Source organism: Dermacentor silvarum, chromosome 4 (genome assembly GCF_013339745.2).
Source record: "Dermacentor silvarum isolate Dsil-2018 chromosome 4, BIME_Dsil_1.4, whole genome shotgun sequence".
NCBI classification, from domain to species: domain Eukaryota; kingdom Metazoa; phylum Arthropoda; class Arachnida; order Ixodida; family Ixodidae; genus Dermacentor; species Dermacentor silvarum.
Window position 1 is genome coordinate 175,426,825 of NC_051157.2, and position 27,024 is coordinate 175,453,848.

The 27,024-nt window shown below is 47.2% G+C and overlaps 1 protein-coding gene across 1 annotated transcript in view; it reads right to left on the reverse strand.

Moving 5' to 3' along the window:
• The window catches only part of LOC119449056 (uncharacterized), a 102,482-nt gene that overhangs the window by 47,353 nt on the left and 28,105 nt on the right, over nt 1-27,024 (reverse strand). The window contains exon 3 of the mRNA XM_037712248.2: nt 17,222-17,423. Within this exon, the coding sequence (XP_037568176.1) occupies nt 17,222-17,423 (202 nt within the window). The remainder of the gene's footprint in view (nt 1-17,221; nt 17,424-27,024) is intronic.

The following is a 27,024-nucleotide window of genomic DNA, read 5'->3' on the forward strand; positions in this document are numbered from 1 at the left end:
ACTTGAACATATGCTCTAAGAGTGTGGGTCGCTGGGCCCTGGCTTTTCCCGGGATCGGTTTCCAGGAATGAATAAATCCCACGATCATGTCCCCCAAGTCGTGGCTTTCCAGTACGCCCGTGACAGGGATAGGAGGCTTGACCTCCCGGTCCCAACATGGGACTAGCCAGGCAGGTGGCAACACCATGTATAGAACCTGAATAAAGTTTTTTCGATCCATCCATCCATCCATCCATCCTGTATTTTTCGGGTTTTACACCTACGTACCTACAAAAGTACACAAAATGAATGCATCTTTGATATAACACAGCACTGAAATGCACAACTAAAGAAATTAAAATTAACTAGTAAATTGTAACCTAAAGAAACCATGGTCAACCTTCACTGATTCACGGGCAGGTAGCTTCACGCTCAGGTGGCCCATGACACAGTATGATGTGCCATGGATCTTAGTTGAACAAGGGTGTTGACGATCAGATGCAGTGCCTCGGGGAAATGCATGCAGCAGTACGACAATACCTGCTTTCCTGTTTTTGCTCATGCCGCATCAACCAATTAGCCGTTATTAAAACCTCAACCGTAAAATTTCAGTTAGAATTGCCCAGCACAAGGCACTACTGGTTATAAAATCACCGCCAGCGTTCGTCGACTAGGTACCGCAGTGCTACAGTTGACCTGCCGAGGGGGGGCTGAGCGCCTCCTTGAAAAACAACCCTGCACCCCCCCCCCCCCCCCCACCCTGACTTTAAGCATCGATATCGCAGCTATCGTCGCCGCACAGCCCGCCTTGCGAGGCGCTACGCTTTTCTTCACACGCTTTCGTTCCACCAGCGACGAGAGCGGCCCTTCGTCGCGGGGAAATGGTGCCCCCAGTGTCGGCGGCAACAGCACCAAAGGGGGCGTCACGTCGAGTACTACTCGTAGCCTGTCGTCATTCGTCCCTTGCAGGAGAAGGGATCCCCCTCACACACGCTGGTACCGCGGACTGACCTCAGCAGCGGACGTCGCGGACGAGCGTAGCCCTCCCCACCTCACGCCACACCCGCAAGCGCGGATCAGTTCGCCCACGCGGCGCCGGATGCCGTGGCCGCCGGCAGCTCAGCGCATGGACAGGCCGTGTCACCTCCGCTCCTCCTCCGCTTTCCGCCTTATGCTTTCTTCTTTCATCGCCGGCCTCGCTCCGCGTTGGCTTTCATCTTTCGCTGTGCTCATTCGCTCGGTTGCGAGGTATACGACGCCGAGGCACGCCAGCGATCAGCGCAGGAACGGGCGCCTAAAGGCCAAACTACACGTACGCGTTCCGGCGCGCGAAATCTCGCGCCCAGGTACTTCACCCATGTGCAGATGGTGTGGGACAGATCGTACAGGCCGCAGTGGGGCTCGAGCACAGATATCGAATGTTTACGCAGGCTAAGAAATAGCGTTGTCCAACACGGCGCTACTTATAGCTCCCGCTTCAGCGTGAATTCTCGTTCGTGATGGCTACGTTCTCACTCAGTTTGATGGCCAGTAACTATTGAAATGAGCTTTAACTTTCTCTAAACTCACCTGAAACGTTAGTTATGAGCGCATAGCTCGTCCAATGTCTGAGATCCTTCTGCGATTCCGGCGCCCGTAGGCCTAAAAAGACGCGTCCGCATAGCAACAGGATGATTGCTAATGCATTGTCCTGGCTTGAGTATGTTTGGCACGAGGTACCGGACGAAACGATGTCTACCAAGGCGCAAATGTGAGCCAAGTGGGCGCACGCATGCGCGCGTCTTGTAGGTTCAAACCGCCATTACTCGCGCGGCGCGGCAAACGCAAGGTGCCTAAGTGCGAGCTTTCGCGCGCCGGCACACGTAGGTGCAGTTTGGCCGTAAGAGCGGCGCTGTAAAGACTGCCGACTCGTCACGGCACCGGACCTCCCATAATGGCTCTATTTGAGCATACTCTAACGTTGTAAGAACGGGGAAATAAACATTAGCACAACTGCGAGTGTGCATTATAGGGCTAACGTGTGCACAGAAAAGCAAGTAACGTTCAAGCACAACTAAAGCAGCCAGCACAGTGGACGATGGTCAAAAGCTCACCTGCGGGTCAAACGCGTTGGCTATCTGTACATGACTCTTGGAAGGCTCCAGCATAATCGCTCGCTCATCAAATCAAGCACTTAGCGCATGAGCCAGAACAGTGGTGATTCGCGATCATTTGCGACCGGTTGCTTTGTGACCAACTTGATCGAAGTGTCGCCTTGGAGATCTATTGCGCTGAGCTGATCTTAAAGGCTGTGCCTAAGTGTTGTCCTCAACCCTATAGCATTGTTTTAACGCAGCCAATAGTCATTTGCACAAGGATGTATTTTATTGTATTACAATCTGTGTATAGATCACAACATTGAAAAAAATACTCAAGTTTTTCGAAAAAAATTGTGTGCGATGTTTTTTACCAAACCTAGCGAAATCTAAAAAAGTTAATAAGCAACATTGATATATCATTTTCTTTATTTTCTTGCGCCTTTCGCGTTTGTTTTTGTCGCCATTTTTTCTTTGTCTGGGTGTGCGCCATGTGTGTGTCGTGAGCTCTAAGCACGTAGGCGTGTGTTGTCATCTGCTGCTGCGCGATAAGGAACATTTCGTCAAGAGCGTACAAGACGAAAAGCGGGCTGTATCTATATCCCGTCCGTGCATTGGCTGACGCGGAGGTTTGCTACCGATTCGCCTTCGTGGACGCTGGCATGAAGAAAGGAGCGCCGACTGACCCAACGATACTTTGACTCCGGTAAGCACTTGTCTCGTGTTGTGTGTATAACCAATTTCCCAGCTGAATGTATGTTCTCGGCCTGGTGCACGGCGCCAGTGTCAAATAATTTTGTGCGGGGCCGGTCCGGTGTGTGTGTGGCGTGTTGCATTCGCCTTCCGCCGATGGAGCGCCTAGGTGTGGGCATGTCGTCCATTTAAGCTGAGCATTTAGCAGCCAGGCCAACTTATCTGTACTGCAGTTCAAGCAAGTTTGTCGGAATCAGGCCACTTAAATACTGAACTGCAACAACACACTTAAACAGGGGCGCTTGTTTATGTGTTCTCATGCTCGTCGCTACCCGTTGCGGTAGCTTATAGTGGCTATGACGTTGCGCTGCAAGGTCGCGGGTTTAGCTCCGGCCGCGGCAGCCGGATTTCGACTGGGCGAAATGCAGAAACGCTCGTGAGATGCTCTTTAAAGATTCCCAGGTGGTTAAATTTAATCCAGAGCCACACACTGCGGTGTGCCTTATAATGATATAAGGGTTTTGGCTCATAAAATCCCAGAATGTGATTGATGAACATAATGCTTGACCCTGTTTTAAGTGGTACTATTGCAGCGGGGCCCACGCCGCAGCCGTTTATATAAACATCCAACTCGCTGTCCGTCTTTTTGTTGTATCGTTATAAAATAATCGTACAGAAATGTGAACGATATCGTGTCATGTCTAAAAGACAGCCAGTTTGATCGTTCGCGAATGGAATGCTACCGTATTGTAAAAAAAAGTTGCAGTGGCTTAGCTCGGCTATCACAGCCACGAAGGACAGCCTGGCGTGACATTGTACCGATTTCCAGGCCGTCCGTGGGAGCAAGAACGACGGAAAAGATGGTGTTGTTGCTGTTCGAAAAGTAATTGTGAAAACAGCGTTTTCCTAGTGTCAATGTAAATATATCCTTTAAGGTCCAGCCAGGTCTAGCTGCTTGAGGTTCTGCAACTGTATTTGTGTGCTTAGCGCGGTTGTAAGTGTATGGAGCACGTTTTGCTCAGCAAGCTTGGGTAGCGCGAGATTTTACGCGCGAATTTGTGCCTCAAATGCTCTTGTAGGCTGCATGCGAACCTTTGTTGATTTGCTTGCATACGTGTAGTCCGGTAATTAGTAGTTAAATTGCGTTTTTCTGTGATACTTTCAGCGAAGTAAGTAAACTCGGTTTGCCTTGATTTTGGGGGTAGTGGTTGTGCGTGTAACATCTAAACTTCAAATGCCCTCACCAAGTGGCACCCGCCATGAGACTGCTTGCTCTCGTCAGCGCTTTGTGGCGTGTTTGCCTCGTTTACCGTCTCGTGAAGAAGTCATTCGGTTACTGCATGTGCGCTCTTGCTTGCGGCCTCATGCATAGGGCACTGTGTCGTCAGTATGACCTGCCTAATATTCGCAACCATACTCCTCTTGTTTTCTTCAGCCAGAACGACGGCTTGCCGTGGATGTCGACGCAGACGAGCAGAACCTGCTCCAAACACTTCGTGAACGGCGGAGTACGCAATAAAGGAAAAATCAACACCAAGAAACGCTTCATTTATAGAGTTGCAAAAATGCGTTTCTGCGTACGTCGGCCACGAAATGAACGAAATACTGTAAATAGCAGAGTTGCAGTTGGATATTTCTGTGACCACGCACCGGAATACCTGGCAACGTAGCAAAAACGACGTGTAATCACCGAATGTCGATTTGGGACTGTTCTCATTCAAAAAACATCGCGGCAGCATAATGTTGGTTTGAGCTAGTTGCAATGCACCACAAGCTCCCGTCCTGTTTGTGTGTTCTTCGTCTTGGTTTAACTTGCACCGCAGATTTTCCTCCAATAAGTTGTGGTAGCGTGTGCGCTTCCGCTTATGTGTCAAAACCACTTGCTGATATAAAAATGCATGCATGTTCTCCCTACCTGCAAGGAAACGTCGTACACTTGTTTCCCTTGCTGAGAGTGACCGACGGCGCCTTCCGATGGCGCCCTCAAGTCGACGCCGTCGGTCTCCTTCACGTCGTAAACGTGGCCCGCCACATACAGCTTGTCTCCTTTGTCGAGTATAGGCGCACGAAAGTAATTTTCAATACAGCTTATCGGCTTAAAGCCGCAAAACAACACACGCGATATTTTGAACGTCACGCGCGCGTTGAAACACGTTCAGTTGCTGCCGCGGGGCTCGGAGCAGCCGTCTCAGTGTTTCACATTCCTACCACCATTGGCGCTGCACGGCGTTTTGCCGTAGCGCCCTCTGTTCACTGTACGGAGCCTATGCCAGGATATACGTAGCGTTAGCAAAGGTTCAGCTGATTATTCTTAGCTTTCCTGGTTGTCTACATTGTCAAGGATTAGCTTGATTGTCATGCTTACTGCTGCTCCAATGACACACACGCGGTATACGTATTATGTGGCACATGTATATAGCCTTCTTCTGTTCATTCCTCCTACGCTCAACCGCTAATTGCCAGGCAACTACTTCGGGATCCGATGAGTCAAGCTTCTCCGTTCTTCTGCGCTGTTGAGCAGCATTTGCGCTCTCCTTCTCCATGGCTATACCACACTGGCAAACGCCAGTCAGAAGCGCAGCGGCTCCAGCGCAGTGTCAGACGGCGACTGCACAGCGAGCGCACGCCGGCGCCAGTGCGTCTACCACGGCTTCGACGTCACTCCTCTGGAATGCGCAGACCGGCGGCGGTGAGTCGCGCGCGGCGGCGGCGGAGTGCGCGAGAGGTGCCGGCTCCGGTGGCACCGGTGCGCAAGCCGTGTGACATCACTGATCCTTGCGCATGCGCAGCACGGCTCTTGATGTGCCGCGCGAAACGGGCTTGGCTAGGCCAGTGTAGCTAACGCTACAAAATACAACGTTACGGCGTGCGCGCTAAGCGAACGCCGTGTCGTCTGCTTGTCGTCTCCTTTGAGCGGGAGACACGGGCGCCGCCGTAGAGAACGCGCCCGAGCGGCACCACTGATCCGCCGGGCTGCTGCTCCGGTGCGCAAGCCGTGTGACATCACTGATCCTTGCGCATGCGCAGCACGGCTCTAGATGTGCCGCGCGAAACGGGCTTGGCTATGCCAGTGTAGCTAACGCTACAAAAGAAAATAAATGCTCACACCGCATGGGATCGACGCCACCAGTTTCCCTCCCATCCCTGGATAGCTTTTTCATGTCGCAAAACTATTTCTACGAAATTATTTTTGTTCTGTTAATAATTTCGAAAACCAAGATTTTACTCGTGGCGTATGATAGAAAAAACACGCTGATCAGGTGTTACTATAAGTATATTCCTTCGCGCAAAAAAAAGGAAAATAAGATCTGCGAGAGTATGCAAGCCAGAGAGACAGAGAGAGAAAATGTGCAAGCCGGAGCACTGACAAGAATTGCTACTTTTATGTACTCGGCGCAGAAAAGTGCCTTCAGACGATGTCATATTATCAGACGTTTCTTTTGAAGTTCTTTAAATGTTCTGCGAAAAACTGTTGGCAAAAGAAATTGGTTCTTGGTATTCCACTATATCTAAAACATATGCCGTGAACAATAAAAATGTTCAACTGATTCATTCAGTCACATAAAAACAGTGCTAACACAGTAGCTGGTACCAACAAACACTTACTTAAATAAGCATCAAGTGCTTATATACATCTTTTATCTTTGAGGGCATTTCGTTGTGTAGCTTGCACAATACTGCGTTTATACAATTCTTTAAATAGTGGCATCCACAGCATCTGGAGAAAAGGGTATCGCAGTTGCTGGTGCAAACTTGCATGACACATCAGCAGCAGAAAATCTTCTTATACCAACTGGTTAATGGTTTGTGTGAATGTAAAAAGAATGTTTGACTGTTACCTGCATTTGTGAATACACTTACACACAGAATAAACAGTGGTAAGACAACAAGCCGCAGTTGAACATGCCCTTCCTCGTAAAAAGCTCCTGTGCACGTGCTCCATAATACTTATGGGTGTGTAGGTGTTGCGGCCCTCAAGCAGCATTATGTACGGAACTGCATGATTTCGGACAAGAAAAAAAAAACACTGCAACAATGTTGTTCCTGTTATCCTTCAGTCCGTGCCAGCTTTTATAAAGAATATTGAATACTGGGGCATCTTAAAAAAGTTACAATGCGCTGATATTGCTGATTTCTATGTTCCTTTTGCTACTAGAAAAAATAGCTATGGTAACTTTTTAATTGAGAACTATCTATGCAGCATGTGTGCCACGCAAGTGCAACAGCTTCACGAGGCATCCCAGGCCCCGAAAGGAGAAGTTGGAAGAAGATGGCGAGAGCAGCATGACAATGTTGTTGGTGAGAGCCTTGAAACGTTGCCACAACATTATACATAAATTTTAAGAATGCTAATCTTGTAAAGCGGTTAATAGCACAAAATGTTTGTAGAAATTTAAACAAAACAGAACTTCCAAAAGAAGAAAGCTTGAAGAGATCAATAATGGTTGAACAAAAATATCGCTAGGATTAACATTTTGGCAAGGGAATTGTCTTAAGTCATGCCAGCACCTGATTTCTGCTCCCCCACTTCATTGGGGAAGATGAGAATGATGCAGACTGTGCATAGAGTAAGGTGAGGGAAGTGTAAGTGTTCAAAAAAGAGGACTAAAAGAAGACAAGGAGGTGTAGCTTTCTTGTAATAGAAAGAGAACATGTAGGGCTTCTAGTGTTGTTTCATCCAAGTAGGGGTGACAAACCTGGAAGACAATTTATGTGTGTATGCAAGTGTTTTCTGTGTTGGGCCTAGTTAAACGAGAACGAAGATATATGGTTTGGATATTGCAAAATAAAGAGCAATAAGAAAAGAACTAGAATCTCAGTTGTATCCAGATATTTTTGATTAAGCCAAGAAGCATGAAATGAAGGCCAAGGGCACGAATACACATCTTGTAGAAACCAGAGGGCGTTAAAGTAGAGATAAAAGAAATGATCGATTGAGATGAATTCATCATAACCCACCAGCTAGGACGCACACAGTCCTAGGTGTATATGTGCTCTAGATGATTATGATGGCACATTTCGAAACATTGTTAGCTGTTTGTGACACGCTACCTTTTTTGTTGCTCTTTTTTGACCTGCAAATCTTTTTTAATAGAAGATTCTCGGCTTCACTCAGTTCGCACATATAGCTTATTGTTATCACAAAGTGTCATGCACTCGACTCATGTTAAATGCTAGCCTCACAATTAGCAGGACCATAGCAGCCATACGAAGATGAAGATCCTCTTCATATTTGTTTGACAGGCACATTATGCATGAAGTTCACTTAGTTCAGCAGGCTGCATGGACCTTAGAAAATTTGAGGTCTTTCACTTAGTCATAAAAAGCGCTATACAGGAAGTAGTGAATTGCAAACAGAGGTAATATTGTCAAATATCCTTTGCAAGCCTTGTGTTGGCATAATGACCATATGTAATTTGTGACAAGCATTTAGGCAAGAACAAGAAAATATGATAGGTCCCTTCTTGTGGATGATAAGAACATCAAGCTAGTTTAATCTGCATAGAAGTTCACTTATTTCATAGTTCACTGCATAGAACTTCATTGACGATCCTGTGTCGCAGCAGAGACATCACTCTTCCCACATTTACCATGGCTCGTTATACTTTTCTTATACCTTAGAAAGAACTATTTCACCTGCATTAAACCACAAAAGCTCCAAGTACTAATACAATTGCTTACTTTTGTGGCTTAAATAAGCATAATCTCTCACTGCTAATGTGATTTGATGACGGTATATGTTGGTTATGTTACTGAAAACATATTTTGTTTTTCAGGATATACCAGCACGAAGCTTCCAGGCGCAGGTGTTTCTTATATAAAAGACAGCCTGTTCTCTCACCTCGCAAGGGAAATAAAATCACTATGTACAAAATGCCTTTTTATGTGCCTTTTTTGTTTTCCTGTTGGCTGCAGTTATTATTCAGCCTCAGTGAGCCAAATCTTGCTACTTGAAACCTTAGTGGGATATATCCCAGTACAATGAAAATACAATAGAAATTCATCTCAGTCTGAATCCAATGAATATACAATAACAACCCAATGGAAAAACAACACAATAATACTACAACGGATTTCCAATGGATTCACGGTGGCCACTTTTCCATGACTGCTCAACAAACTACAATGAAATGCCAATAAAAAATACACATTATTTTTTGTTCGTGGCACAAAATGTCAATGGAAAACCGATGGAATTCCAACATTTTTGTAAGGGGCCTTCCAAAACGTTCAACGCATTCTCGTCGCACACACAATCTGATTACATAAGGTTCGGTGAGAACGTAAACAGCATCTACAATCGACGGTATCATTGGAGTAAGTTCCAAATCATGCAGGCCCGTCAGGCGCTGTGCGATGACCTTAAAGTTGTTAGCGGATGATATGCGGTCCGCGGAAAAAGGACAGAAAAGTACGTACGTGAGTGTTTCACCTGCCAAATAACACATGGTTTCGGGTAAGGGTTTTCTTAGCTGTGGCTTATACTGCATTTTTTGGATAAAATGTAAAAACCTTCTGGATTCGTAACAGCGTCGACCCCTAAGAATGCATCTTTGCACAGCTCTTTTGTAAAGACAGCAATGTGCCATATCCCAGCTGACGACAACCAAACTGATGTTTTCGTTGACCAACTACTAGCCAAGAACAAATTATATTCATCATCATCATTATTATCATCAGCCAATATATTAAGTCCACTGCAGGACGAAGGCCTCTCCCTGTGGTCTCCAATTACCCCTGTCTTGCGCTAGCTACTTCCAACTTGCGCCAGCAAATTTCCTAACTTCATCACCCCACCTAGTTTTCTGCCATCCTCGACTGTGCTTCCCTTCTCTTCATATCCGTTCTGCAACTCTAATGGTCCACCGGTTATCCATCCTACGCATTACGTGTCCTGCCCAGCTCCATTTCTGCCGCTTATGGTGTACTACAATATCGGCTATCCCCGTTTGTTTTCTGATCCACACCACTCTCTTCCTGTCTCTTAACGTTAGGCCTAACATTTTTCGTTTCATTAATCTTTGTGCAGTCCTTAACTTGTTCTCGAGATTCTTTGTTAACCTCCAAATTTCTGTCCCATATGTTAGCACCAGTAAAATGCAATGATTGTGCGTTTTTCTTTTCAACGACAATGGTGAGCTCCCACTCAGAATTGGGCGATGCCTGCCGTATGCATTCTAATCCCTTTTTATTCTGTAAATTTCTTTGTCATGATTAGGGACCCCTGTGAGTAATTGGCCTAGGTAATCGTACTCCTTTACAGATTCTAGAGGCTGCCTGGCGATCCTGTATTCTTGTTCCCTTGCCAGGCTATTTAACATTATCTTTGTCTTGTGCATATTCATCTTTCACCCCACTCATACACTTTCTCCGTTAAGGTCCTGAATCATTTGCTGTAATTCGTCCCCGTTGTTGCTGAATAGGACAATGTCGTGCAAACCAAAGGTTGCCGAGATATTCGCCGTTGATCTTCCCTCCTAAGCCTTCCCAGTCTAAGAGCTTGAATACTTCTTCTAAGCATGCAGTGAATAACATTGGATAGATTGTGTCTCCTTGCCTGATCCCTCTCTTGATAGGTAACTTTCTACTTTTCTTGTGGAGAACCATTGTTGCTGTGCAATCTTTGTAGATATTTGCCAAGATATTCACGTATGCCGCCTGCACTCATTGATTACGCAATGCCTCTATGACTGCAGGTATTTCTACTGAAACAAATGCTTTTTCATAATCTATGAAAGCCATATAGAGAGGTTGATTGTACTCCGCAGATTCCTCTACTACCTGATTGATGACATGGATATAATCCATCGTAGAATATCCCTTCCTGAAGCCAGCCTGTTCTCTTGGTTGGCTGAAGTCAAGTGTCGCCCTGTTTCCATCGGAAGTTATCTTAATTATTCATCAGGCTTTAATTTCTATAAAACAATCAAAATGGAATCCTTGAAAAGGAGCGCTAGTTGAATAGCTGGTGAAAGGCATGGTTCGATACGCGAGATCACTGACTATGCATCCACTACCTGAGCTAGAGTGTACTAGACAATGGTCCAGTGGGCCGAACGGCGCTCTCCCGCTGAGGCGGCGCGTGTGGAAAAATTGTGCGAGGGCGCTGCGAGCGAACTGGATTGGGGCGGAGACGCGCTCCGCGGCATATTCAACGTACTTTCGCTGCGGGCGCCGAGGCCGATTGCGCATAGTAGCTCTTAAAATAGTGCTTTATTTCAACTGCAAATTTATGTTTACACTATTTTGCCAAACATATATATTTGAGGCATGGATTGTACAACGCGACGTCTTCAATTTTGCTGTCATTGTCAAGCGCGTCGTCTGCTAGCAAGCGCGTGTTCGCTACGCGGACGCTGGCGGACGCCCTGTTTTTCTCGCAGAACGTCTGTGCAGTGCATTTTTAAATGTTTAGTTGTTTTGGTGCGTCCATGACTCTTGACGGCCGGTACCAAATGTAGTGTTAGCCAGGTGAACTGCTGTTTTCACCACTGTCTTCTAAAAGTAACTGGTATCTCTGCAACATGAAGCTGCGTAAGAAAATTTTATTACTGATATCGTGTGATTTTACGTACGCTTCTTGTTGGTGGATGTTGATCAGGGACAATCATTGAAGAAAACTGCATTAGAATGAAATAAGCTAGGTTTATTAACTGCGTGGCGCGAAGAATGACCAATGTATTTCCAGATAATTAAATCAAAGGGTACATAGACGTATATGTTCACGATATTTATGTAAGGGAAACATAACAAATAGTTTAAATGCACGAATTTAAAAAGCGAAAACTCCCGACCGGAATAAGCGCACGTGTTTGCAGTAACACACTTATTAGGGAATACTGCACATAAAACTCTCATTCTCAGAAATAATATTCATAGCAGGCAAAAACATCTTCAGCAAAAACACCATCATAGCAGGGAAAAACGCCCCGTTTTGGGGCAGCCTGTAAATCCGCTAGCTTGATTCAGAGAAGGAAAACTTTTTTTTGACAGTCTCATCATGTTTGCAACCCATTAAAACTGAATGCCCCCTGTGGTACCACACTTATCTTCTTCAACGAACGCAACAGATTTGCACATCTCTACGTGTATGTGAGGCATGCCGTTCCTTTAGTTGTTTCATAATGATCTTTATGATAGTCCACGGAATAATGGAAAGCAGCCGTTTATAATGTACAAGCTGCTGAGTTGAGCGGTCATACATTTGGGAACGGCATTACATTTATATATGTTATATGAAATATAGGATAAGCACGTAACATGTTTTTCTCGGAAATCAGACTGGAGGATGATTTATTTTACCCCTAGAAAAAAGCCGAAGAACGCAGCCACCTACTTTCTCTCTCTCTCGTTTTTTTTTAATTTAAACAAATTCTTTGGTTTTACGTGGCAAAACTACGATATCATTATAAGGCACCCGGTCTAGTTTTCACCACCTGGGTCTTTAGTGCATCTAAATAGTAGTGCGCGAGTCTTTTTCCATTTCGTTCCCATCGAATTCCGCGACCTGGATTGAACCCGCCAGCTCCAGTTTAGCAGCGCAACGTGTATTCACTATATAGCCACTAATTAGGCTACCGCGCAGGCTTTCTTTCTCTTCTTTTTTTTTTCTTTTTTGAAGTATCGGCTGGAAAAAAATTCCACGTACGGCTTACGGCCAAATATTAGCATATAGAATGACTAACTAAAACCATTTTCGGCACTCGATCGCGGTCCAACTGCAATAAATGACCCCGTACCAATTACTCCGCATACTCTTACGCGAGGAAGGCGGAAACTGAATGGGATGTAGCGCTGCAGTTTACCCTTTTTTATCTATAACAATGCTTCCCGTAAATCTGAGTACAGGCGCCGGATGGGGCAGATGTGCTTTACTTGTTTAAAGCGGCAAGCAAGAAGGTTACATATGTTTCTTCGTGTGCTTTTCGCAAGACCTACTGATGGAAAACTATATGCGCAACAACACGCACGAGAGATACATGCTCCTTGAAGAACGCGAAAAATATTTGTTCGCCAAAGGGAACTGTACAATAACATATTAGAATAAAAGCCGACACTGCGGCCGCAATGCACGCGCAATTACCGAGTGGCATTAAAAAATAAAATAAAAAAGAGAGAAAGAAATTAATTTATTATTAAGGCATAAATATATGTCATATGCAATTATGAACACCAGTTGAGCGATATCAAAGCAAATACCAGCGCGCGAAGTAGTACGAATGACCCTGCCGAGCTGTATCGCCAGCAGTTTCCAACGGCGCAACCTTGATGCGGCCCAATCTAGTTCGATCGCAGCGCCGCCACAGTATTTTTCCACGTCGGGCGCCTCACTGTAAAGCATGCGCCGCCCCAGCCGCTCGTCCCACTGGACCGTATTCTAGTACACTCTACCTGAGCTACACTGCTGGCTTGCTTATTACAGCGAAGCTGTATATGCCTAGGCGAAACGTTCATTCGTGCCCAAGAGGGTCCTCCGCAGGAACCAGAGTGTATGCGCGAAAAAAAGGCGAAAGCTTGCATTAGGCCGCGCAAATTTCAAGACACCGCGAAGCTGGCCGAAATGCCGAAAACGCGTTCCAGCAGACCCGCTCCGTGAATTCGTGTCTCTCGCTCTCTCTGAATTACGGCCGTCACTGCGTGTTGCAACACTGACACCGCGTTCCACCCCGTAGCAAAGCCGACAACGCGTTCCAGCGTACCCGCTCCGTGAAATTGCCTCTCTCTCTCTCTCTCATTTTCTTGATCTCTCTCTCCGAGCATAGCGCGCAAAACTTCTTCATCTTGGAGAGCATTGGCATGAGCGCGTGGGAAGGCGCCAGCTGTGGACGAATACGACTACGCTCGAACGCGATCATATGGTTCGCATAAATGCATGTTCCGCAAGCGTGTGTGACGTTATCTTCATATAGACTGCTCGTTGACGTTTGATTAGTTATGTCCACCTAGTGCTCATATTATTGTAAATAGTTCCTGTAAATACAACATTTCATTCATTGTAATAAATACCATGTTCAAAAAAAAAAGTGGCTGTATAGCCTAGTGGTTTCTACGCTCCCCTTCGGAACGCAGGTTCGAATCCCGCCGCGGCTAGAAATTTTAATTCGTTTTATTTCTTTCTTCATTGCTGATGATGATAGGTTTTTGATGCGAACCACAAATTACGGCAGGCTTAAACAGTTTCGCAGTTAAAAAACCGAGTTGGGGAGGAGTTAGGAGCAAGAGATGTCTGGGTCTTTCCCCTTGGTGTAACACCTGTTGCTGACGTACACACACTCTAGCAGCACCGGCCTGGAGTGCACACGAGCCAGGTGTGAAGGATAAAGAAAAAAGGGAACAACTTGCTCTTTCGCAGCGTGGGTGTGACGTCGCGCTGCCTGCGGGGAGTGCACACGCGTCAAGTGTGAGGCAGCAAGGGGAGAGGGAACGTCTGGCGCGCAATTGGCTGCGTGGCTGATGACGTCGTTCCTCTCTCAGAGCGGTGCGCGCGCGTCACTATCTCTCTCTCGGGCATCTTAATGGGGCAGCCACGTGTCGTGCGTTCTCCCAAGGAGCAGCTCGCGCACGAAGAGCGGCGCCGCGAACAGCGCGGTGAGTCCGCCCGCCGCCGCCGTGCCGCTAACGCCAAACGTGTCCATGTATTCATTGCTCGACATAAAGGGGCGCGTAAAGTGATACTTACTTGTGTAACACAGTTCACAAACACTTTAATACACCCGCGTGATAAACCTTGAGATAACCACCGAGGCCGCCAGTTTTCAGCTTCGCGGGTCGACCATCTCCACAGCGTGTAAGGGCTGAACATTTTTATTTTCGGAAGCACAACTTCGCCCTCCACGCGTTTCTCTCCTGAAGTTCGTTGTAGTTTAAATGCCTACCAGCATTCCTCACATCCTGGTAGCAATACAATGATTCCGGCATAATTTCCTTAGCAAGACCGACAGGCGCACACATTGACGGCGTTCCGATGACTGCACCCTTGAATAGATGGGGCATGCAAGAAGTGTATAGCCGAATATGTTGCTGTTGAAAGCGTATCGCAATGTGTCTGGCAGGAAAAAAGTGAAAGGTAAGCGCCCAAGTGTAGAGTAGGATAATTCTTTTAACGGTTTTGACCGCATCACCGATTTGGCACATGAGATTAGATTTTCATACTCCTCGCTACAGTGTTGATTTCCCAAAATAATTATTGGTGCGCTCATCAGAAAATGTTCTCCAACGACGCTTTTTTAATACAGTTTATGTACAGTGCTCACGGATTGAAACACGAGAATGCTGCGCGTGGCTGATGAAGATAATGATGATTTAGTGACGTCCCCATTGAAACTGGGCGGTGAAAAAAAGTCACGCAACCACATTCTTTTTTATTCTTCTACCGCTACCTATGACTGTAACAGATCCGGTCGTATCAATCCCTTCCCTGCTTATTTTTTGCCAATGCTCCAAACGTCTCTTGCTTATCTCGACTGCTGACCGCTTGATGCTTCCGTCCAGTTTAAATCCAAGCGATTCTGGAAGGTGTACGTTACCTACCGTTCTCACTGGGTGAAACCCTTCGCATTCCATTACGATGTGCTGAGTGGTCTTCACGTTTTTGCTGCAGGACGCGCATGGCTTCATCGAGTTTCTACTATTTGCTCCGGTGTGTGTTTTTGCCCTTAGGCAATCGGCTCGCGCCTCAAAAAGCAAGGCACTGCCTTGTGTGTTATGCTACGGATTTTTCCTTCTATTGTCTTTCTTAGCATTCTTGTAAATCTCCATGGTCATTTTTGTTTACATTCTTTGCACACAATTCACTGTCTCTGTTTCCCTCACTTTCCTTCTCATGACTTCTGGTTGTCAATTACCAGTTTCAATTATCCTTTTCTTGGTGGACAACTTTCTTGACCTCTTCCTCCATTCTGTTTCCACGTGTTTCAGGTACAGATAGTTTTGCACTTTAGCCACTCATTTATTTTCATCCATGTTCCGCACCCTTTATTCAACACTAATTTTGCTCTGCGCTTCTCAGACTTCAAAAGAGGCCCAACCGATGTCACCCTGCACTGCCTCATTTGTCGTTTTACTGTGGGCTCCTAAAGCCAACCGGCCTACAGATCTTTGGTTAGCTTCCAACTTCGACAATATATCCGATTTTAAGCATACAATGGCATTTGCCAACGTCAGCGCTGGCCACCGGCAGTTGCAGCGGTGCCCATGGCCGCTCGTTCTTCTTCTTCTTCTTTCTGGGTTTTTACGTGCCAAACCCAATTCTGATTATGAGGCACGCTGTAGTGAAGGGCTCCGGATTAATTTTCACCACCAGGGAAATCCCTTGCCCCACCGAAACCTATCACGGCCTCAATCGGTTACGCTTAGGTTATTACAAACGCACTCGTATCCCAGCCTTCCGATCTATAGTCGCTTCGCGGAGGCCTCCCCTTCGTCTCAAGACTGCGGCGGATACAGCGACTTTAACCACATGCTCTGGGCGTGCCCCTCTTTACAGCACCACACGCATCAAGGGATCTCGCAAGACACCTTTTATTCAGTCATTAAGAGTCACGACTGGTTCCATCAACTCCAGGCAGTCAGAAGGCTCACGATGTGGCGGTGAGGCTTGGCCTTCCCGTCCCGTCATGGGAGCGGCCCGCGGTTCTCCCTCCATAAAAACGGGAGGGAGGGGGGTGACTTCTTCAGGACTTCAATGAAGTTTACTACCTACCTACCTACCTACCTACCTACCTACCTACCTATATATATATATATATATATATATATATATATATATATATACTACCTGGGTTTCTTTAACGTGCACTACAACGCAAGCACACGGGAGTTTTTGCATTTCGTCTCCATCGAAATTGGGCCGCCACGGCCCGGATATAATCCCGCGACCGCTCAGCAGCGCAACGCCTTAGCTAACTCAGCCACCGCAGCGGGCCCGTGGAAGCAAGGCGTTACATTGTAGTAAAACGTGAGGGTGAGAGCGTTTTGACCGTAGACCTACTGCTTCCGGTTGGCAATGAGTGGAACTGTGGTTACCCGCAGCGCCAGCGGGACTCTGCAAGCCTGGCGCGCTGTGGCGCGCTTATGTGCGGACGGCAGTCGCTCGGCGCTTTGCGCAGAATGACAAAGGCTGGTGGTGTGCTCTATCTTTGCCACGCGCCTGTACAACAGTCTGACCAGTCGCTCGGCGCGCACCGCCGAGCGACTGCCGTTGGTACACAACGCGCCAGGCTTGTAGCGCCCCGCTGGTACTGCGGGGAATTACAGTCCCACATATTTTCAACCGGAAACAGTAAGCCTACCATTAAAACGCATTCACCGTCGCGGTGTACCACAGTGCATCAGCTTGCTGCCAAGGGCGACGCTGCATGTACCGGCGGCCACGCACTCGCAGGGTCGCGTTTCAATCCGCGAGCACTGTACAAAGCATGACCCTAGTAAATTCCATACGCTGGAAATTTATGCCACATAATTCTCCTACGTACGTTCGGTGAGGGACGTCTTGGCTAACACAATCGTTGCTCCAGCCAGGACGCAGCCATACATGGCTAATAGATTTCCCACTCCGTTGTCCATGTGAATGCAGACCCGGTGTCCTGGAAGCACGCCATGCTGCCGGAAACCCACGGCGTAGCGTTCCATGCCAGCCAACACCTGAGCCCGTGTGAGGCTCACGCCATCACTAACCTGCAAGTATTTACAAAAAAAAGAAGGTTGACGCGTTAAGAGGAAAATTTTAACACGGGGGCTCCTATCTGAATGCAAAAGGAAAGATAAATCGCTTTTCTCGACAACCACTGCGACAAATCTGAAGTTTGGTGCATTTAAAAGAAAAATCGTCGGCCCTTCCCATACCGGAAAATGGGGGTAAGCCAAGTTTTGCCTGGGTGCACCTTGTGTTTGACGGTTATATTTCTTGTGAGTAACTTCACCGTGACCAAGGCAAGGTCAGGTGATCTGCTCGGCGTTGGCTGAGTGCCGCAGCTTCAGCGGCTCGCATCGTATACGATCGGCCCGTCGACGACGCGCCATTTCACCGGCGGTCTCCCGTGAGCACTGAGCGACGGCTGCCTGTGGTTCGGGGGTACGCACAATGTGGGGCCGTCGCATCGGTTTTCTGAGACTGAACTGAACGGAAACGAAGCGGGCACAGCGCGCGCGACACCCTTGCCCTCTCCGGCGGAAGGAAAACGGCTCTGAGTGGCTGCGCACGTGCCGTGAGCGCGCGCCTACGTAGCTGGCACCGTGCCTAATGACTCACGCTCCAGCGCCGGCGAGCTGCCGCTGGAGCCGTAATTTTGCGTTACATCGCCGGCGCAGGCTAGCATATGCAAGCATCGCTTGAAAAAGTAAAATTTCGTGACTGTCGGAAGTGGAGTTTTTATTTAGGCTATCAAAAAAAAAAAAACTAATCCCAAATATTCCGAAAACCAAGCTATCAAGTTTACAACTCTGTAGCTAAGCAATGACAAATGATATCGCAATTCTGTCGAATGCATCTACTTGTAAATCTAAAGTGTACTACTTAAACGTAATATACGAGGGTAATTCAAAAATTATCCGCAATTGTGACGTAACTCTTCTTATATCGCTCATAATGATCGAAATCTGTCCCCGTTTATTTTATTGCTATGCTGTTGTGGTCAGGCTATGAAAGTTTGATCCTAATTGCTACTTTTGTCTGTTTTTTGTTGCAGAGGATCATGGCCTCTCCATCAGAAGGATGTACCAAAGAGGGACAACAAACAGTGATCTGGTTAATGTGGTCGGAAGATGTATCAGGGGGCGCAATTCATCAAAGACTTTCGGCACAATAAGGTAACTGTGTGTTGCAGCAACGGAGTGTCTACGAATGGATTGAAAAATTACATACTGGTCGCACAAGTACTACGCATGAGGAAGGAGCCGGAAGACCATTTACCACCACAAATGATGACAACATTGATCGTGCACGTGACATGGTTCTCTTAGATAGACGAGTGACTACTGATGACGTGGCACCTCGTCTGCAAATTAGTCATGGCTCTGTCTACGAAATCTTTCACGACAGACTTGGGTTTCATAACATTTGTGCAAGATGTCTTCAGTCTGGAATTTTACGTGCCAATACCAGTTCTGATTATGAGGCATGCCGCAGTGGAGGGCTCCGGGTTAATTTTGACCATCTGGGGTTCTTTAACATGTATTACAACGCAAGAACACGGCCGTTTTTGCATTTCTCCTCCATCGAAATGCGGCCGCCGCGGCCGGAATTCGATCCCGCGATCTCGTGCTCAGCAGCGCAAGGCCTAAGCTGACTGAGCCACCACGGCGGGTGTGTGTGCAAGATGTGTCCCCCCCACCAAAAAAGAAACCGCACAGTCTTGCTTAAACAAACGCTCTTGGAAATCTGCCAAAAACATTTGGATCACTATGGTAACGAACGTTACGGCTTCTTAGAATCATCACTGGTGACGAAACATGGATCCATCATAAGGAGCCGGAGAGAAAACCGTAGGGTATGGAATAGAAACATCCACAATCTCGCAGCAAGGAAAAGTTCAAAACCCAACCACTCGAAGGATAACTGATGCTTATTGTTTTTTCGAACGCACAAGGCCCAGTACTGGAAGATTATCAGGAGAGTGGCCCAACAATAAACAGTGCGCGTTATACTGAGATGCTTACTAACCGGCTAAAAGCTGCAATTCGAAGCAAACACCGAGAACTACTGTTGAAAGGTGCTGTGTGGTTGCACGACAATGCCCGACCACACTGCTGCCCACACTAGAGATGGGAAAAACGGCTCACTTCTGTGAGCGGCTCGGAACGGCTCAGCTCCTTGAAATGAACCGGTTCGTTCGAACGGCTCACCGGTTCACTTAAACGTGTAACTGCATATTATATAGTTATGTGGCTTTGAAAAAAAACTGATATATGCACAATTTAATAACCTTGTTATTGGTATTTTCGCTATGTTTAGAGAATATTTTTACATATATTGACACGTATACACGTTTATCTTTCACCGGTGGCCGCTTTCCACGGGCTAACAAATGTTAAACGTTATCGCTCGGCTCAGGACGCGCCTGTATCGGAAGTTTCTAGAACGTTATCGATGCTTCTTTCCGTTGCCTGTTTTCACCGACGCTTATGTTATCGGATTGTACGACCGACGCGAATTGTCTAGAACTTTCTGGAAGACACGTGGGCATCAGGGATTAATCATAGAGAAAGGAATTCAACAAGAGGGGACACTCCCATGGGCCCAGCGGCCGAATTGACTGCAGTGTGCCAAGCGGTCGGTGTCAACCACTGACATCACTTCCGGTTTCGGTTTTGGGCGCGCGTATTTTGAACGCAAGCACGCACGCCGGCTGCGCCCCCCCCCCCCCGCCTTTTTTTTTGCTCTTCGTGCAGAATCGGTTTATTATTTAGTAAAAATGATAGCGAACGATCTCGTAAAGTCCCATCGAATCTATGCCACGTGCAATTTCACAAAGTAGACGCAAGACCTTTTGTGCCATGAGGAAATATTTATTTTGCTCTATATAAAACCTCGTTCCGCGCTTTTTGTGCGTTCATCCAACGTTGTGAGACCTGTAGGTAAGGCAGTAGTTCCTGTATGAAGCTCCACCAGACGGCACCAGCTGAAAAAATGTAAATTACAAGCATGTTACATTTGCAAGCACGTAACAGCATGTTACAAGCATGAGTCATTTTGCTATTTAGACATAGGAATACTGCGTGTAGAGGCGAAACGTGCGAAAGCGGTGAATGGGCGGCATTGCAAACAAAAGCAATTCGCTTTTACATACATGGCGTAGAAAATACCCGACTCATCCCAAACATATATGAAAACATCTGATTTCCAAGCGTTCCCTCATTTCCGGGGCATTATTTCCTGCACTCTGGCAGCACAAATACACGAGCGACTTCGCGTTTCCAAAACTTGGCCTCGGGCGACGCGACGGTACGCGACATACACAGAGACGGACGCAACAGGCACTCAAGACAAATGCGTGGGTGCAATGCCTTTTTTCAGTCCTTTAGAAGAAGTAATTTTCGAATTACAAGTTTCTGATATGTTCGTCGTTCGCGCGTTCTGCCGGCGCCAGCAGCACACCCCATGTTATCACTCTTGGCAATCGCCAATCGCGTTTTCATGAGGCGTGAGTACCGAAAGAAGGTATATGTTGTTGCGGAGCCACAAAAAACGTCACAGACTTGTCCCTCTAAGATTCATTACACGCCAAATTAACTTTATCACCACGGCCGAGCTGCTTATCGCTAACTGCGTCACAGCGCGCTGTGCGGCCAGCGTGCCTCAAAAGTACCCCAGAAAGTAACGAAATTACTTTTCAGTAATGTCTGGCGTCAGAGAAAGCGGCACAAACTTCTCCTAGCAAGATGCACTAGACTACACACCACGGCTGAGTTCTCGCTAACTGCGACATGGCGCCCTGTGCGGCCAGTGTGGCTCAAAAACCGAAATAAGTTACAATAGTCCTATAGGAAGCGTCGGAAACATGTCTCAGCACGATTCATTAACTCAAATTAACTGCGCCAGGATGGCCGAGCTGTTTTTCGCTAACTGCGTCTTAACTCTCGGTCCCATGCCGTAAGGCTAATTGCGTCGTAGACTGAAACAAGATTTCTCACCTTGCCGTAGTCCAATAGTGCAGTGGTGTCTTGTCCCAGTGCAGAAGGAACGCAAGAATACGCCGAGAGCCCAATAAACCAGGTTACATTTAAAAAAGAAAAAAAGGAGGAGACAGACGGGTCGCCGCGCGCCAGCGCTCGAACGCGCGCGCAGCCATCCTCGCTGGCTTCGGGGGAGTGTCTGGCGGATGACGCATGTATCTGGCGCGTCATTGACCTGTGGCTAGGTAAGGCAAGGAAAATAAGTCACAAAGCTTAAGTTCACTCATACGCTAAACGTTTTAGTTTTCGCGGCAAAGAATTTATTAAATAAATCAATGCCTGTTAACTTAAGTTCACTTTCTTGTTTTTCGATGCTCGCGGCAGCTAACGTTTGGTGTGAAAAGTATAGCGTGACCTATGGTGACGTGTTTCCTGTTGCCAGCTTTTGCCGAGTGTCCCCTCTTGTTGAATTTCTTTCTCTATGGATTAATCGGGAACCTTCGATGACTCAGGTATAAAAGCCGTCGCGTTTCGCCACTGATCAGATTTTCGACGATCGCCGACTGTGTTCGACGCTATCGTTGTGCTTTGAGTGTAGCTTGCTTTTGTGGGCACAGGTTCGCCCAATAAAGAATCAGTTTCGTCATACACAGTTTTACGAGTGTTTACTTCACCGTCACCACTACGTGACAATATTAAAAGCGTGAATGTTTGTTGTAATGAAGCTTTCTTTTCTGATATTGGGGATAAAATGCTTATGATACTGTGACAGGCAGAATGCGACGTACTTGTTTCAGAAAAAAAAAATATGTAACTTCATTGTCTTTACAGAAGCTTGTCCGTTTTTGTGGTACTTTAAAATCAACTTTTGTCAAACTAAGAACACAAAATGATTGTACATTATGTTTCAACTTTATTCATTTATTCACATACGTACGTTCACTATAATATGAGTAAGCTGTAACGCCATGCAAAATGAATGTAGAAATCATTTCTTGAAGTACAATACAAAAATCATACGAAAGATCCACAAAACTGCCACACGTGCCTTTCGTTTGTTTTTTTTTTCTCTTGAGTGCATGCGCGATACTGGCGATCATGCCATCATACACCAGGACAAAAAAAACAACAAAAAAAGGAAATGAAGTTCTATTACAACACAACAGATCATTGGCCTCGTTTTATTGACGTTCTAATGATACACGCTCAGAAAATGCACTGAAATGGATGTCATGGCGACATTTTCTTGACTACACTAATTAGCACAAATGAAGACCGGGACGTAAACTGCATGTTCACCTCTTGTCGTTAAAGGGCCCCTAAACCACCCAGAGGTCGAAATTTAGTTGTGCTGTTGCAGTTGTGCACGAGTGTACAACGAACACGTAGCCGCGAGAATTTTTCGAGATGGTGCCGTAATAGCGGAGTTACACGCGTTTGATGACCGAAAAACGGCCCTCGCTCGTTTCGCTCTTTCCTTCGCAACTCTCGTCATCGGCTGGTCTCCCCTCCTCGCCAAGTGCTTCTCGAAAGGTCACGTGACATACGTCATCGCCAACGCGCTTCTCAAAACACTGCACACTCACGGTCACGTCCACGCTAGCGGCACATATATATAGCGATGGCGAACCGTCCGCCAGTGCCTAGAACGTCTGCCGCGCGAGAGGCGTTCAAACTTCAAAGTAGACGACAGTTCGGCCGGCGCCCCACCCGCTGCACCATCAATGGCCCAATCGACGACCGCGAACCTGCGCGCCTCTGCCACCGGCAACGAAAACATCCGCTGCAGCCGGGAGACGACGGGCTCGGCTGTGCTCGCATCGCAGCCGACGGCGCCGCTAATATCAGCGTATTTTCTTCTTTTTGTACGAGTATTGCGAAGAGCGATAACAACGATAAGAAAATATTGCGGCTTGTGAGCGTCGGTATTTCATTTCAAAGCGCCGTCCGTTTTAGCGTTGACGGGAACCAGAGAAGGCTAGCGACGATATCGGCGCCGTCGAGCGATCAGCGGCGATGAATCTGCCGCACGAATGAGTCCCGGTCTCATCCTGTCTACGTACGGCAAGGAAATCTCGCGGTTCGCGAGCAAGAACCGCTGTCGAACGGCGGCCCGCGAATGGCAAACGGCGTGCGATGAGTTACCGTGCCGGTAACGTGGACTCAGCGCTTCTCGGCTACCCGCTGTTGCTGCGGTGCCGGCCCGTGTTATGCGAAGCGTACCGCTATAGACCCTGTGTTGCGCGCACGTCTGGAAAGGCCATCACTGTCGCACTCTGTTCGCGCAGCTAATCAGACCGCTAAGCACGACTTTGTTGGAACGCGAGCGATTTGGCGCTTGCGTTGCGGGCTGTAATTACCGATTCGCAAGGGCGCACAAGCCAGCAACACGACGAGGAAGAGCAGAAAGCGCGCGCACCGGCTAGCAGACTAACTGGAAATCGTAGGTTCTTGTTCAACCAACGGACATCGTTTCTGCAGTTGACATCACCAGATTCCCCCTGCTGACATCGTGACGAGCGCTGGGGATACCGGAAAGGCGAGGGGAGGAGAACGGCATTGTTTTTGTTTTTGTTTTTTTGTGTGGCACTCCCGCAGCACATAGCGCTGCAGCGTTTGGCATCGTTGATCGTGACGCCATTCTAAACTCGATGCGCGTTTACTTGAAATGTTCAAAAAGTATCTGAGATGGTTTAGGGCCCTTTAAAGACACGGAAGACCATCTTGGAAGTGTTATTGGACCAGCACAGATGTGCGATCGGTGAAAGTCCTGCGACATCGTTCGAACAGCAGCAGGCAACGAACGGTACCATCCTTTTCCAATTAGGAATTCTTTACTTCTCCCCTCGGTGGCATCGGGTGCCACACCATAAGACGCACAAAAAACCAAGGGGACTGCTGCACACAACACACACTGCGAGCAAGTACCAGTAGCGCGAGTCGGCCCACACCGGCCACCATTCGTCGGTCAGAAATCGAAAAACATAGAAACCCAGCAGAAGACCCAGCTATGACGGAACGGTTCGGCTCGGCTCATTCAAGGAGAGAGAACCGGCTTCCTCACTCCGAAAGAACCGCCGCTCACTTCTGAACCACGGTTCCCTCGGTCTTCAAAAGAGCGGCCCTCTCCCGAGCGCTCAGGAGCGAGCCGGGTCTTTTGAAGAGCGAGGGAGCCGTGGCGAAAAGAGTGGCCGTCTCCTGAGCGCTCATGAGCGAGCCGGATCTTTTGAAGAGCGAGGGAGCCGTGGCGAAAAGAGCGGCCGTCTCCTGAGCGCTCATGAGCGAGCCGGATCTTTTGAAGAGCAAGGGAGCCGTGGCGAAAAGAGCGGCTGGATCCTGAGCGCTCAGGAGCGAGCCAGATCTTTTGAGCCGCTCTTTTGAAGGGCGAGGGAGCGGTGGTTCACTAAGTGAGCCTTCTCGTACCACTAATAGAAGTCGACTCTTGCGAGGAAGGGCTTTCTCGTACCACTAATAGATGGCGCGGAAGTCGCACCCAGCAGAAGACCCGGCTCTGAGGGAACGCATCGGCACGGCTCTCTGAACGCGAGAGAACCGGCTCCCTTTCTCGAAAAGAACCGCTGCTCATTTTTACTGAACGACCTGCTCACTCGCTCTTTAAAAAGAGCCGCTCACAAGATCCGGCTCGCTCCTGAGCGACCCATCTCTAGCCCACGCTGCCCACACTGCTGAAACGCTCGGGAAACTCAAGTTTCAAGTAATGGATAATCTTCCGTATAGTCCTGATCTTGCCTCTTCTAACTACCACTTGTTTCTCCCACTCAAAGGGGCATTAAGCAGCCGTTGATTCACCTCGGACCAAGAAGTGAAAGACACGGTGCATGCGTGGCTCGCTGCTCAGCCAAAAACGTTCTTTTCTGAGGGCATCAGGAAGCTTGTGCAACGATGGACCAAGTGCGTTGAAAAGCAAGGACAAATGATGTTAACAGGAGTTTCTTATATGTATGGCAATAAAATTTATAGCTCCATTGCGGATAATTTTGGCTTCCCTTCGTACGTGGCTCTCAAACACAACACTAATACGGGAGTGGGACTATTGCAATACCTTCGTAAACATTGAAAAAAAATTCACGGATGTTGTACATTTTAATATATCAAGTTTGTCCGCTTTAAATGTGATTACACATTCCATTTGCAAAACTGCAATATTTACTTTTGGTGCAGAGTTATGGATTCGTAAACTTCGTTTACGAAGCTTATTTTTCGAAGGTGACCAATTTACGGTCATCTTTGTAAAATGATCAAGGCCATAAATCAAAATTTCGCTTCAAACTGTCACGAGAATTTGACGTTTTCTCTCAAATGCACAACATGTAATTAAAATCGGCAAAGGGGTTCTCTCCGAAAAGCATTTCTGTGTTTTAGATGTATTTGCATAGGCGGCGTCGAAGCTTCCCCTTAAAGGGCCCCTCACCAGGTCTGGCCATTTTGAGCTGACAAACGCAGTGCATATAATGGGCGCCAACGATCGTGTATGCTAAGTATTACATTCCCACGCGACGCGGGTAGAGCTTAAATTCCAAACCAAACGCAGTTTGCCCTTCTCCTCGCGGGTGCCGCGCTCCCAGCCGGACGTACATGGCAGTGCTGTGACGTCACTCACAGTGACACGTAACTTCGATAATTATTCAAGCAAGCATCAATTATTTGTTGAAACTGAAGCTTCAGTCGACTAATTAAAATTGAGAGCAACAATTAAACATACAGACCCAATGTCTGCGCGTTTTATTTTAATTTGTACTGTGGCAAGAGCAATTTAATTTTGTTTCGTCTGTTCGTCTGCTTGTTTCCACGTCCTGCGGTCGAGCGCGCAGAGAGCGAAACTATGTTATTTTCTACCATGTTCCAGCGCCGTGATCATGCTATTTCATCCTCACGCCTCTGCCTTGGTGCTCGTGATTGTGGCACTGTCATACGTATGCTGCCAATCAGGTGTTCTCGTGCAGAGCGCAAAATCGTCCGCTGCGCGAAACGAGACAAACACAACGGCTCGCCGGAAGTGCGCTACTCAGCAAAAAGGCGACAGAGAGAGAGAAAAAAAATTCCATGCTCTCCCGTAATCGAGAGTAGATGTAAGCAGAAAATGACTACCATATGGGGTCTATTGCTACCGCTGGTGCCGCCGCCTTCAACCGCTTTTCTTCTTCCAGCGGTGCAGCGGGCTCAGCGTCTGTTGCTAGTTCTTGCCGCGGACCACTCACGACTCACGGACTACTGGCGTTCCAAAGAGCACCAAGATCGATCCAAATAGGTTGTCAAACTTCGGGCGAAAAGCGGTTCACTACGAATTGTCACCGCCATCAGCAAGGGTGGTTATGGGAGCAGCGTTTGAAGCTCGACTATGTTCGGAGGGAACAAACATTGGGAAAGAAAAAAATTTGTTTTAATTAAAGCGAGACACAGTTCGTTTGAATCAACAAATATAAAATTCCTAATCAATTTTATATTTATTTATTTATTACATACTGCAGACCCTTGGGTTCAAGCAGGTGGGTAGTTTAAAAAAAACAGTCATATTACAAAAAGCGACAATACAAACTGTTTGAAGATTAACGCAATAACATAGATAATAAAACACAAAAGAGCAACAATAGAATCTGTTTCAAGATTAGTGCAATAAGATATAATACAACCGAATGCAAAACAA